General features: G+C 34.2%; 1 protein-coding gene across 2 annotated transcripts in view; it reads right to left on the reverse strand.

The window, feature by feature from the left end:
* LOC129241734 (acireductone dioxygenase) overlaps window positions 1–14,364 on the reverse strand; it is a 54,544-nt gene that overhangs the window by 10,616 nt on the left and 29,564 nt on the right. For both annotated transcript variants that reach the window (XM_054878227.1, XM_054878226.1), the window contains exon 3: window positions 1,043–1,170. In XM_054878227.1, coding sequence (XP_054734202.1) covers window positions 1,043–1,170 — 128 coding nt within the window. The remainder of the gene's footprint in view (window positions 1–1,042; window positions 1,171–14,364) is intronic.

Raw genomic sequence — 14,364 nt, forward strand, 5'->3', positions numbered from 1 at the left:
ATGTCACTATTGACAGTTATGATTTCGAGGTTGTAAAAGACTTCGTATATTTAAGAACTAGCATTAACACCGATAACTATGTTAGCCTCGAAATCCAAACATAGAATCTCTCTTATCAACATGCACGGACGAATAAAACTAACACTGTAGAAGGCTCTCATCATGCCCATCGTAACGTATGGCGCAGATGTGTGGACAATGGCATCATCTGATCAAGCGCCACTTGGAATGTTTGAGAGAAAGATTCATATTGAAAAGTGGGAAAATATTTAAACGAATTCGTTTTCAGAATTTTCTCATTTAAAGTTACGCTACGCTTATTATGTACGAAGGGACTTTTTGACACATCACATACATATGTAGATATCTAGTTTACCAACTTTCGAATGTCATAATAAATATTTGTAAAAAATTAGAAATTTCCCATGGAATTTACAAGTACTGCGAGATATTTTGTTTTAATATTGCAATTTCGAGATGTTTCTGATTATTTGTGAAAAAATCATAATTGTGAAGATAACTCTGAACTTATGGCAGCACTGCCTCAGACAAAACTAAAATCGTATAAAGCGCGGCATACACGAGGAACATTTTTTCAAACTTAAGTTAAAAACATGCAATGTTACCCGTGCATGGGTACGTTTGAAACAATGGCGTGGGTACGAAAGCAACAACAAAGTTATCGAGTAAGATTCACCGCTAGCGAGTATGGCTATAGTTCATTAGGCCGCACTACCTTACCAACATATGCAGTTAAAGGCAGTTCTCTTTCTGCGCTGCCGACATATATTCATTTGCTTCATCTATTCGCCACTTGCTGCATAAGTTTTGGCGAAAAAAAGAGGCCTAATACTGAAGCTACGGTTGAAGTTATTAAACCTTTTGGTTTTTGAGGCGTGTTGAAAAGCTAAGCGTTAAAGATTCAAAAGTTTGACTACTAGCTAAAAATCTAACGTATTATCTGAAGTATTTTTTTTATAACTTATAGCTTCACCATATTCTATAACTGACTGTTCATAAAAACGAAAGTGTATTAACTTACTCTCTGACATCGAAATATCCGGAACCATCCAGTACCAATCGGATTTCTTCGTCCGTGTGCAAATGCTCGGTGTAGAATGTTTTTAGTTTGAGCTCGAAGTCCGGTAAACACGTCTTAGAACATGTTATCTACATATGTGTACAAAAGTACGAAACTTGTTTTAAAATCTATTAAAAAAATATGCATTAATGGAAGGATTTTATTATTCCATGATTTAATTTTTTGGTAATTTAATGAATCTAAATGAATGTGTACATAGAATTATGGAAGTTAATGGATAGAGTCTGCAGAATTACTTAAGTTATATGCGAGAAATTTTAAGTGTATATAAGTATTTATATTTATTTATAAACGGTCGAATTTTGTCTACTCGATGCGAATGTTTATGGAGGAACACTGAGTGAAGTAATAATTGCTGGAAGGTAATACCAATAGTGTGTTAGACAGACCACCAGCGTCGGGAATAACGACTTAATTCGCAATTATCTCAGGATTTAAGTATAACTAATACGGATTGACAACTAGACTTCATTCTCATAATTTAAACGAATTAGGGGAATTTTCGATGGTAACAATTTCGAAAAATTATAGTTAATATCTATTGAGAATGAAATATAATGAAGCTTTTAAAGAGAAGAACAAAAAAGACTGGATGCAATGATAATTTGCACTAGCACGTTCGAAATGGCATTAATTGTTTTGATATTTCAGAGCAGTTTGAGAAGTTGCAATTAAAAATTTGTTTAAATAGTATTATTATTATTTGCTTAAACGCCGATTATGTCGCACATAGTGCCAAAGTTAATGATTTCCACATATTTCTATCGCTTGCATTTTGCCTCAATTGAGTCCAGTTGAGATCGTTGCGAGTTATTTCGTCATGCAGGCAACGTCGCCAGGATCCTCTCGGTTTTCCCCCTGCGTCTATACCCTTGTGGATCCCGTTATAAGGCCACCGTTGTTATTTCTTGGGCTGGTTTTCTGAGGGTGTGTCCAATCCATACCCATTTCCTCTTACGGATTTCGACGTCGATTGTAACTTGATTACACCTTCATTGCAATTCAGGGTTCACTATCAAATTTTCTAGCCACCAAGCGCGTATTATTGTGCGGAGGCATCGATTTACAAACGTTTGCAGTTTAAACACAATCTCCACTGATGCTGACCAAGATTCGCAACCATACAATAAGACCTGTTTGATATTAAAAATTCGTATTTTCGCTGCTTGGAGACCACACTTTTTTGAGCATTGCAAAGTTGCTTTTGCTTTGTTTAATCTTGCTGTTATATCAGTGAAAGTGCCACCATTTGCAGTAATTTGGCTTCGAAGATACGTGAACTCTTCCACTTCTTCAATCTGTCGGCCATCAATGCTAATATCATAAGGCTGGGTAGCATTTATATTAAGATACGGTCTCAAAATAAATATTATGAAAGCAAAATCAACTAAACGTGGTCACGCAAATCATTCAGTTTTGACAGCAAACGAGACTATTTACTTGAGAAAAGTACGATGTCGTCAGCATAATCCAAATCGTTTAGTTGCTCAACAATTAAGGGATTCCATACAATACCTCTTCGGGGATTTTTGTCATTTGCATTATATAAGATTTCGTCAATTACAATCAAAAGCAGTAACTGAGAAAGGATGCTTCCTTGTCTGACGCCCGCAACCGAATGTGAAGACGTAGTCTTTTGGATGTGAGAAATGTCTTAGTATCAGGGCAGATAATACACGTATTTGTTGCCTATGGTACATCTTTTACTGACAAAACTATCCAATAAGCAAATCAGATGTTCATTAAACCGCTTAATACCGTCTGCCACATTACATCAGGATAGTTAATCTATATATATAAAAATGAAATGATGTTCGTTTGTCCGCATTTTTTTGGGCCGATACGAGGCCAATTTTATTCGTTCTTTTTTCATATTATAGGGATCCACTAGGGGAAGGTTTTTAGCAAAAAAAAATTTCTTTTAAATATTTTCTTCATATAAAAAAAAGAAAAAATCAAAATATTGTCCAAAACAAAACTTGCTCGATTGTTAGATTAAAGTAAGTTTCGAATCGACATTCATTTTATGTGTAATTTTATGTGTACAACTTTTTTTGAATTTTTTGTATTTGTATTGTGATACAGAAATGTATTGTATACAGAAATTTCAAATGATTCGAATGAAATTTTTTTTTTTTTTTTTTATTTCCTCCCTAAAATATTACACCTGTCGTTAGACAATAAGTAATTTGATTTACAAAAAGATGGAATGAGAGTGATATTGAAGGGCCAATGCCCCCAAGCTCATTTAGAAGAAATATATACATATTATTTAAAAACAAGTGGTTAACAAACAATGATATATACGATTAGTTGACAATTGATTACAAGGATTTTGCAAGATCTGTTGGTGTTTGACGGTTAAGCCGACTTTGGGTAGATTTTTCTTTATTTGGTAGTCTTCTCATCATATGATTTGTATGCGTCAATAGTCTATTTATGTGTCTTCTGCTAGCTCTTTGTATTGTTTTATCAATAGTATCGATGTCAAGGTCGCGATGAATATCTGCGTTAGGTATGTACCAAGGTGCATTAGTTAAGGTCCTAAGTATTTATGAAAATAATGTTTCAATTCAATTGAGCAATGCTTTCTTTGACCAATTCTATATGGAAATGAATGCGTTTGCAAACGATGTTTTCGGCTATGAACAAATGTTGGAATCGAATGAAAAAGGAAAGAAACGCGAAATGATAAAAAAAATTCTTGGAAAATTTAAAATGAATGGTGCTTCATTGGAAAAATTCAAAGGTAATCAGAACATACACAAGATAAAGTTAGAATTCGAATTTTTAGATTTATTTTGTTTATTTCTAATTTTTTTCTGAAGTACACCACACAACAACTCATTCCAACTCTGATTTTGAAATCCTGTTGGAATTGGTGATCGATAATTTTGTCACTATAATGGTCAATGGAAATTTGCGTGTATCAGACCCTGCATATTATTTACCATATCAACTTTTTATGGAACATATGGACCAAATGAACACAAAAAAATAATTTAGTTTTGTTTTGATTTTTTGCAACATTTTGGTTTTCAGTTAATACAATAAAAACAATACTGTTTTTTCGTGAACACAAAATTCTAAATTTATTACGTTGTTTGTTTAGAATTTTTTAGAAAAAAAGTAAATTTTTTGGTTTTGAGGAAATTTGTTTATTGTTGCTATTTGTGAAAGCGTAGATATTTGTAAGTATTTGACTATAATCCTAAAAGTTAATGGAATACCACTATGACACATAGAAAACATTTTTTCAAAAGGGTGTTTTTCGAAAATTATAAAAAAACTGTTTTAAAAAATTTTGAAGAAATAAAGTAAAATAAAAAAATTTCGAAAGCATGACATTTTTTCAAAACCAAATTTTCCTCAAAAAGATAAAAGAAATTTCTTCGAAGAGGTGTTTTTCTAATTTCAAAAATTTTAAACAAATAAAATAAAATAAAACTTTTTCAAGGGTATGAAATTTTGTCAAAACAAATTTTTCTGAAAACCAAACAAAATTTAAAAAAAAAATGGTGTTTTCAAAGCATTTCATATTCCACTATTAATAGAGAATACATTTTTTCGAGGGGGTGTTTTTCAAAGCGGACAAAAATCTTTTTTAACAAATCAATTTAAACTTTTACAAAAGTATGAAATTTTTTCAAGAACAAAATTTTCTCAAAAACGTTAAATTAAAAAAAAAATAGTTTTTTCAAAATATTCAATTTTCAGCAATTAACTGAGAAGAAATTTGTTAGAGCGAAGTGTTTTTCAAAACTTCAAAAAACACTTTTTAACCAAAAAAAATAAACCTTTTTTCAAAAACAACAGGAATGATAACATTGCCTAACAATTTCTGCACTTGTGCACAGTCTAAAGAGGCATTGATACAGAGTGTATTTCCAAACATAGTTCAACATTACAAAAACCATGATTGACTCAGCGAAAGAGCAATTTTAGCTGGGAAAAATAAGGACGTCAATGATATAAATTCAGCTATTTTAGATCAAATACCTGGTGACATAGTTGCGTATAAGTCAATGGACACTATTAATGATCAAGATGAGGTCGTAAATTATCCAACTGAATTCTTAAACTCACTCGATTTGCCAGGCTTACCACCTCATAATTTACGATTAAAAATTGGAGCACCGATTATTATGCTGCGCAATAGTAATGTGCCCCGACTTTGCAACGGTACCAGACTCGCTGTGAAGAAGCTAATGGGTAACGTTATCGAAGCAACAATTTTGAAAGGGAAGTACAAAGGAGAAGACATTTTGATACCCTGAATTCCACTGATTCCGGCGGATTTACCATTCGATTTCAAACGTTTGCAGTTCCCTATTCGCCTTGCCTTCGCTATGAGAATTAATAAGGCGCAAGGACAGTCTCTACAAATGTGCGGTATTAATTTAGAATACCCAATTTTTTCTCATGGACAATTGTATGTAGCTTGCTCACGAGTTGGCAAACCATCGTCATTATTCACGCGAAAGATGAAAAAACCAAAAACGTTGTCTACCAAAAAGTGTTACAATAAAGTTCGAATGAAATTGTATCAAAGAATTTGCTTTGCTTCGTATTAATTTTATTATCTTTCAGCAAATCATTGAATTTATCGTCTAGCGAAGCGGGCGAGGGTACGCTAGTCCATATATAAAATAAAAGTTTCAGAGGGATTCTTCCAAATATCATGAAATTTCACATCAATTCATTGTTCTATAGCTATATTTAACACTAGATTTACCAGAGGAGTGTGCATGTTTCTATGCAGAAACGTGTGATTTCGGAGGAATCATGAGGAATATATCGCCAAGTGGCTTCGTTCGTATCGTTATCGGCATTGAGCCGTGTGTGTACCTACTACAGCCGCTATTGTGTTCCTATTACAACCATATTTTGAAACATATAAGTATTTGTATTGATGTCAGATTTGTACGGATGTCAGAGGAGTCAACGCTTGCAAACAGACGGATGCTCTATTTTGAGCAGTTTGGGACAAAGTTATTGAAAACATCCAAAACTGCTTCAAACCGGGAGCTCATATTGACGTGGATGAGCAACTGTTTTCAACGAAGGCCAGATACAGATTTACTTCGTATATGCCAAACAAAGCACATAAATTTGGCATACATTTTTGGCTGTCGTCTAAGGTAGAGACAAAATGTGGCTAACGTATTTAGAAAAAGTCGATTCTCGAAATGTACCAACCTCCTAAGCGAGTTTGTTGTAATGAAACTTCTTGAAACGTATACCAAAGTATTCCTTTGGCGTTAAAATTAAGATCTAAAAATACTTCGTTGCTTGGAACAATACGTGCAAACATAAGGGAATTTTCGAAAACTCCACGTTTCTCAACCTTGTAGTACCAATCCAATAGATGGACACTAACCGTTTATAAAAGCAAACCAAATAAAAAAGTGCTTATACCAACTGAACACCACAAAATTGATAAAGCTGCTAAGAAATTACCTGAAACTGTATCGTTTTATAATATTGTCGGAATAAACAACACAACAGGAGAAAATATTTCACATTCTTATAGACTATCTGTTTAGATATATAGTAAATCTGTGTCGTTCCGGTAACGTAGAACCGACTGTCGGCGGCACGCATTTACATTAGTAAAAGAACTTGCTTCAAAATTTCAGACTTCACGGCAAAAACTACACGGATATGATTTTCCAACTACAATTGTCACGGTTTCTGTACGCAAATGATTCCAAATAGAATATTGTAATAATAATCAGACAACAAATATTTGTAAGACATGCAAAAAAAATATATGCGGACCAAAAATGTTGCGGGGAGAATCCTTAATATGCAGGATGAACCAATAATGCGGGAAGAATCTTGTAGGCGGCTATAAATTCGCTGCGGGGAGAGTCCTGTATCCTTAATGTTGCGGGGAGAGTCCTTAATCCAACAATTGTCCAAAACAATAATGAAATTTGCTGCTTCAATTGAAAAGTTACAATTTTTCTTTCCAATTACTTACAAACTATTCCCTATATATAAACAATTATTTCAAAAAAAACCTACTTATTTTCACAGAAAATTATAACGAATAACATGAGTTGAAAAACATTAAAGGGGCGTTCCATGAAAGTAGTACCAGTTGGTCCTTCAATTTTCTTTATACTTTGGAATTTTGTTGTGTTTGTGACTCTTTGGAAGCATGCCAAAGGTTTTTGCAAAATTTCAATTATTTTGCAAGTTATTGTTTATTGAATTTTTATGCTAAATTTTTTTCGATAATTTTTATCTGGAAATATATTAGTGATACAAAAAAAAGTTGTTTATAAAAATTATAGGGAAAAAGTTGAATTTTCATAATATATTTTTTAAAAAATAAAAAAAATAATGTTTAGCTAATTTGTTTAAACAATAATTTTTTATTGTTGTTTTTTTACTCGAAGTACACTGTGGAATTTTATACAAAAATTTTTTTATCAAAGTTTGAACCCTTCTTAAAAGATATTGCAAATTATAGAGATGTGTTTTTTTTTGTTCTCGAGAAATTAATTTTTGAATTTTACACTGCATGGCTTGGCCTAGTAGCCGCGCGCGGCAGCTCCCGCAGCATGCTGTGTTCTGTACTTTCTTTATACTGTATTGGTAAAGAATAAAGCATGCTGCGGGAGCTGCCGCGCGCGGCTACTAGGCCAAGCCATGCAGTGTAAAATTCAAAAATTAATTTCTCGAGAACAAAAAAAAACCCATCTCTATAATTTGCAGTATCTTTTAAGAAGGGTTCAAACTTTGATAAAAAACTTTTTTTATAAAATTCCACAGTGTACTTCGAGTAAAAAAACAACAATAAAAAATTATTGTTTAAACAAATTAGCTAAAAATTATTTTTTTTATTTTTTAAAAAATATATTATGAAAATTCAACTTTTTCCCTATAATTTTTATAAACAACTTTTTTTTTGTATCACTAATATATTTCCAGATAAAAATTATCGAAAAAAATTTAGCATAAAAATTCAATAAACAATAACTTGCAAAATAATTGAAATTTTGCAAAACCCTTTGGCATGCTTCCAAAGAGTCACAAACACAACAAAATTCCAAAGTATAAAGAAAATTGAAGGACCAACTGGTACTACTTTCATGGAACGCCCCTAAAGTATTTTAAACTAATATATACTAAATTGGACTCAACATAATACATGAAAATCTACCTATGTAGAAATTGTGACCGACAAACTGTAAACAATTAAGTATTTTGCTATTTGACGATGTCTATAAATTCATTTATCTATTACAACTAATATTATTCAACTTTTTTTGTATTTTTTTAGGATAGGATAAAGACTGGAAGTCACAATAAGCAGTTTTTCTTATACACCAGTCATTTTGACTGGTTTTGTTAGAAATAGGTATATTTAAATAGCTGGTAAATCTAGTGTTGAAAATGTATCGGCTTAACAAAAAGTAAATACATAAAGTAAACAAACTTTTCGATTTTTTGTGTTTTTCCAAATTTATGCAAACTGAGAAAAGAAACTGAGCCGACATGAGCCGACGACGATCGCGAAATAACAAATGAATTGAAAATGGATAGAAATGAGGCTGAAGCCGCCAAATCCGACAACTTGGAGCTTGCGACAAATTTGAAAGCGGTAAATCTACTACTTTGCCAAAGGTTGATGACGCAAAATCAAAGTCTTCGGATGCAATCGATGAAACCAACAATAATATCAGCAGTAACAGCAATTTGTTACAAGAGGTGCGCACCTTCGAGAAAATAGGAACAGGCAGCATTGATGAAGTGGATAGTGATGCCGTTGATGAGCCTGAGAATGACGATGATTCCGTGGATGCAGAGCGTTAAAAGGGTCGATAGTGTCGTCGTTGTGAATTAATTGTGGTGAATTTTTTAAACTGAATAAGTCTGCGAATATAAAGTGCACAAGTATATAGGGGAAGTGGGGGATACTTGATCACGAGGGATACTTGATCAAATTACAGTTTTCACTAACCTATATTATTTAAATAATACAGTGAAAACTGTAATTTGATCAAGTATCCCTCCCTAATATTTATTTAAATAATATAGGTTAGTGAAAACTGTAATTTGATCAAGTATCCCTCGTGATCAAGTATCCCCCACTTCCCCTACATATATAGGTATACGAAGTGTGATGACGATGCTCGCCCCAGCACCCCAGCATTAGAGAAGTTGCTGATGATGTCGGCATATTGGTTGGCTCATGCCATGCAATCTTTTCGGAAATTTTGGGCATGAAGCGTGTGGCAGCGAAGTTCGTCCCAAAATTCGACATCATAGTCCGCTGGTGTTAGAAATTGAATTTTTTAAATATTTTGAACTTCAAAGTAATAGTCCAACCGTTGCTTTAACTACTCTCGTTGTAATTTTATTGAATACAGTAGGTTCTGTTTTTATGCGGTAGATACGTTCCGCAAGAAACAGCATAAAAAAAACAGCATAAAAAAAGCTACCAGTTCTATAGTAAAACTATAGATACGTTTCAAATGCTAAAACCGCATAAATCTGAAATAATGTAATAAAATCGCATAAAAAAGGGCACTAGTCCCATATTATAACTATAGATGCGTTCCATAGACCGCATGAATCTGAAATAATTAAATAAAATCGCATAAACAAAATATTGTATTTTTGAAAATTATATCTTTATTTAAGAAACGTCAGAATCGAAAAATAAATTTAAGTCAGAAATAGAATCCGACAATACCCACATGTGGCGCGTTCGTTTAGGATTTGGCGTAAAATCACTTTCGTCACTTTAGGAAATGTACACGTCTGATCTAGATAGTTATGCAGGCGGTTCCATACTTGTAGGGTTAGCATTTCTGATGTAATCTGTGATGAGTTTTTGCTTAGCTGGTTTAGAATCTTGTTTATATGTACAATTCCCGATAGGTCGATATGCATTTTGTAATTTAAAAAAAAACCGCACTATTTCAAAACCGCATAAAAAAAAGCCGCATAAAAACAGAACCTACTGTACAATAATTTGATTGCAATGGATTGGTCTCGGCAATTTGAAAATGTGGATATGGCTGGCTGTTATTATTTTATATAGGTATTTATATTTTTAAAACTGTAATATCTGAAACTTGCGTGAGTCACATCCCAATGTTAAGTACTAAGCCTTCGAAACGGCCGTGGTTCTCTAAAGAACACAAACGTTTAAGGATCTTGAAGAATAAATTTTATAAGAAACAAAAGCATTCTAATGATGCCGATTTTCGTAAGCGGTATGTGTTTTACAGAAGTAAATTCAATAAGCTCAATAAATCTTTGTACCGAAGTTATATTCGTAGTGTAGAGAGCAATATTAAATGTAATCCAACAAAATCCTTTTGGAGTTACATAAAATCTAAGAAAAACTATTCAAATATACTTGCGACCGTTCATCTTTAAGAGGTCTCAGCTAATTCCATTTCTGATGCTGTCAATCTCTTTGCTAATTTTTTTTCAGGCAATATGGATTTTGAGTTTGCTCAAGATATCCTGTCTAATTTAGATACTTCCAACAACTTTGGGAAATTAAATTTGACTGACGAGGATGACATTGTTGGCATAAATCAGCTTAAGTCTTCCACTAGCACCGATGTTGATGGTCTATCGGTTATTCTAATTAAAAGTTGCCCAGCTTTGATTACGCCTTTAAAGCACATTTTCAACATGTCACTTTCCGCCGGTGTTTTCATTCAAGATTGAAAATTAACTTACATTACGTCTATTCTTAAAAGCGGCAATAAAAATAATATTGAAAATTATATGCCGATTCCCAAACTATCGAAATTATTTTAGTATAGAGTTAGTGACAAAATATATTGTACTTTGCTGTTAAACATTTGTGATGTCCCAATCAACATGGGTTTATTCCGGGCAGATCTATATTAACAAATTTTGCTGTCTTTACGGAGGACTGTTTGGAAACATTTCAAAGAGGTTTTCAAATCGATGCGATCTATACAGATTTCTCTAAGGCTTTTGGTAGGGTATCTCATCCAATATTAATTGCTAAACTTGAGCGTTTCGTCTTTCACTCTCAATTTCTTAAGTGGTTAATTTCCTACCTAAATAATAGGAATTGTGTCGTTCGACTTGATGATGTATCGTCTTACTCTTATATTGCTTCGTCTGGTGTTCCTTAAGGTAGTGTCCTAGGTCCGCTACTATTTATCCTCTTCATTAACGATATTTCTTCCTGTTTTTCATTGTGTAATTTTCTTCTATACGCATCTATTATGAAATTAAATGTCCGGAAGATTCATCCATTCTCCAGTGTGAGTTGAATAACTTTAATGTAGTTGGTGTGTGCGTAATCGTTTCTTCCTAAACATTACTAAATGTAACTATACTTCGTATGCGAAAGTTTTTAATGTTGTTCCAACAGCTTACTACATCTCGATCTCGCCGCTAGAGTCAATTAGTGTATTAAAGTATCTGGGTGTTTATTTTGACTCAAAGCTCAACTTCACCACCCACATAAACTTTATTATTTCCCAATCGTTCGCAATGTTAGCCTTTATTCGTCGACATAGTGATTCGTTTTCTGATCCCTATACTCTCAAACTGTAGTATTCGTCCTTAGTTCGGTCCAGGTTAGAATACGCGGTATTCATTTGGAGACCGTTTCATGCAGTCTATATTATTAGAGTCTGCTCAGAGAGTTTTTGTGCGTTTTGCTTTGCGCTCGATGAAATTCGTTGATCCCATCCCATCGGTCTCGTTGCTTATTAATAAACCTAATGTCCTCAGAGTCTTTGCGTGTTCTATTGTCCATGTGTTTTGCCTTCGATATTTGTGCGGGCTCAATAGATTGTCCGTATCTTCCCAATAAAATTAATTTTAATGTTCCCTCACGCATTTGCCGTTGTAATGAACTGTTTTTTGCGGTATTGCTAAAACTGTTTATGGAATGGATGATCCTTTTAGAAGGACGCTAGCTCAATTTAATGCTTATTCTTCTTCCTAAGTTTTATTGGATTACCATGGCGTAGTACAACAGGAGTTCTGACCATAAAGTGGCACGGTATATAAGTAGTATTACCTTGAAGTTGTGCGCCGTTTGCGTGAAGCAATACGAAAAAACGCCCGGAATTGGGGGAAAAAAATGCATAGCTTTCGCATCATGACAATGCACCTTCTTACTCATCTTTGCATTTGAGAGATTATTTGGCCAAAAACCACACCGTTATCATGCCTCTCCCACCGTATTCACCAGATTTTCCCCCTGCGACTTTTTCCTGTTCCCAAGACTGAAGAGACCCATGTGTTACGCCAAAAGTCGTTGTAGTTATTAATTTTTTAATTAATAATTTAATTTATTTAATCATAATTATAATTATTATTATTATCATTTTTGAATTCGATAACCTAGATTTAATCCGTTAGAGATCTAGATTTAATCCCTGGAGAGAAATGCCTTGAAAGATCCAGAACTTCGTCAAATGTATCTGGATTTCATGAATGAATACATCGAATTGGGTCACATGAGCCCAACAAATAATAAGATCCCGAGAGAGCCACACTACTTCATTCCGCATAAATGCACCCTTCGACCTGAAAGTACGAAGACTAAATTACGTGTTGTTTTCGACGCATCAAGCTATACCTCTTCTCAAATTACGTTCAATGAAATCTTGATGCTTGGGCCGACCATTCAAGAAGAGCTGTATTCAACACTTCTTCGTTTTTGTTTGCAAAATATGCATTTACGGCGGACATTACTAAAATGTACCGCCAAATTCTCATGCATGAAGAAAGCAAAAAGTTTCAGCTTGCAATGTGGAGACGGTGTTTACACATGCTCAGAAATGCTAATACAAATATGTATCCACTCGGCTCAAAGGCCATAAAAAGAGATTTTTATGTCGACGACCTGCTTACAGGATCCGAAAATTTCGTATCTCTAGATCTTACCATATTAGAAGTGAGATAGTTAAAATATTTAACTCGGTAGGATTCAAATAATCTAAGTGGTTTTCAAATAACCCATCATTTTTCGATTGTGAGAGTTCTGAGAAGGCCTTAAATTTTAAGTACACAGACTCCCCAAAAACACTTGGAATCCATTGGTTGCCGAAGGAAGATTTGTTACGGTTTGTCTTAAATGGCAACTTTAACAGGTTACGAGCCACTAAGCGAAACATATTTTCAGTTTCGACTCGTCTTTTCTATCCTCCTGGTTTACTTGTCCCACTAGTTACCAAAGCAAAAATCTTATTGCAAGAGCTTTGGCTGCAAAAACTAGATTGGAATGAGTCGATTCCATTGCGCCTCGACACCAGCTGGTAAAATATCAAAGCCAATCCATTGCAGCTACCATCAATAAGCATTCCTCGGTTTGCACATACCGAGTCCTGTGCAATATGTCAAATTCATGGCTTCGCCGACGCCTCAATACGAGCTTAGGGCTGCTGCGTATACAAACGTAGCCAATCGGCTGGTGGATCGAAATGTACGCTGCTTACTGTAAAGTCTAGAGTGGCTCCGCTGAAGTCTAAATCTTTTCCGCGTCTACACCTCTCGGCAACCCACTTGTTGGCCAAATTATGGTCACGAATAGCGCCAATGTTGAGTCGGGAAATTGATGAAAACGGAGTGTCCGAAATCCAAGAATTTACGGATAAAGCTACTTGGCGACATGTGCCAACTAAGCAAAATCTCGCGGATCAAGTGTCTCGGAGTTGTAACGTGGACGAATAGAATAATTCTATCTGGTTTAGCGGTACACAGTTCCTCCTAGAAAATCCTGCGTTACGGCCGCCGTGGTAACTTACTTACGTGGCGGTCGCCGTAGCCGTACGGCGGTTACGGCGGCCGCTATACATAATCTATACATAGGTATTTACATATAAATAAGCAAACGTAACCCTAAGAAAATACATATACATATATATAATTTACACTATAATTCCATTTGATATGTTTTTTCAAATACTGCAATGGAATATGAACGGTTACATAAACAACTAGAATGAATTATTACTACTATTAAAAACATACAAACATCAAATTATATCTATACAAGAAACCCACATCCACTCAAATTTCCCAAATATTCCTATCCCCAACAATTTTTCACTGTATTCCTACAACTCAAATCTGCCATACGGTGGAACAGCCCTTCTTATACATAAATCCATCCAACACCAAATGGTATCAACAAGTAAAGATTTCGACAACTTAATATTTGAAATTCGTTCTTTGAGAAAATTCAGAAGTACATCAGCATACATTCCACCCTCCTCCAACTTTCGGACACACAG

This window comes from Anastrepha obliqua, chromosome 3 (assembly GCF_027943255.1).
Source record: "Anastrepha obliqua isolate idAnaObli1 chromosome 3, idAnaObli1_1.0, whole genome shotgun sequence".
In the NCBI taxonomy this organism is placed as follows: Eukaryota; Metazoa; Arthropoda; class Insecta; order Diptera; family Tephritidae; genus Anastrepha; species Anastrepha obliqua.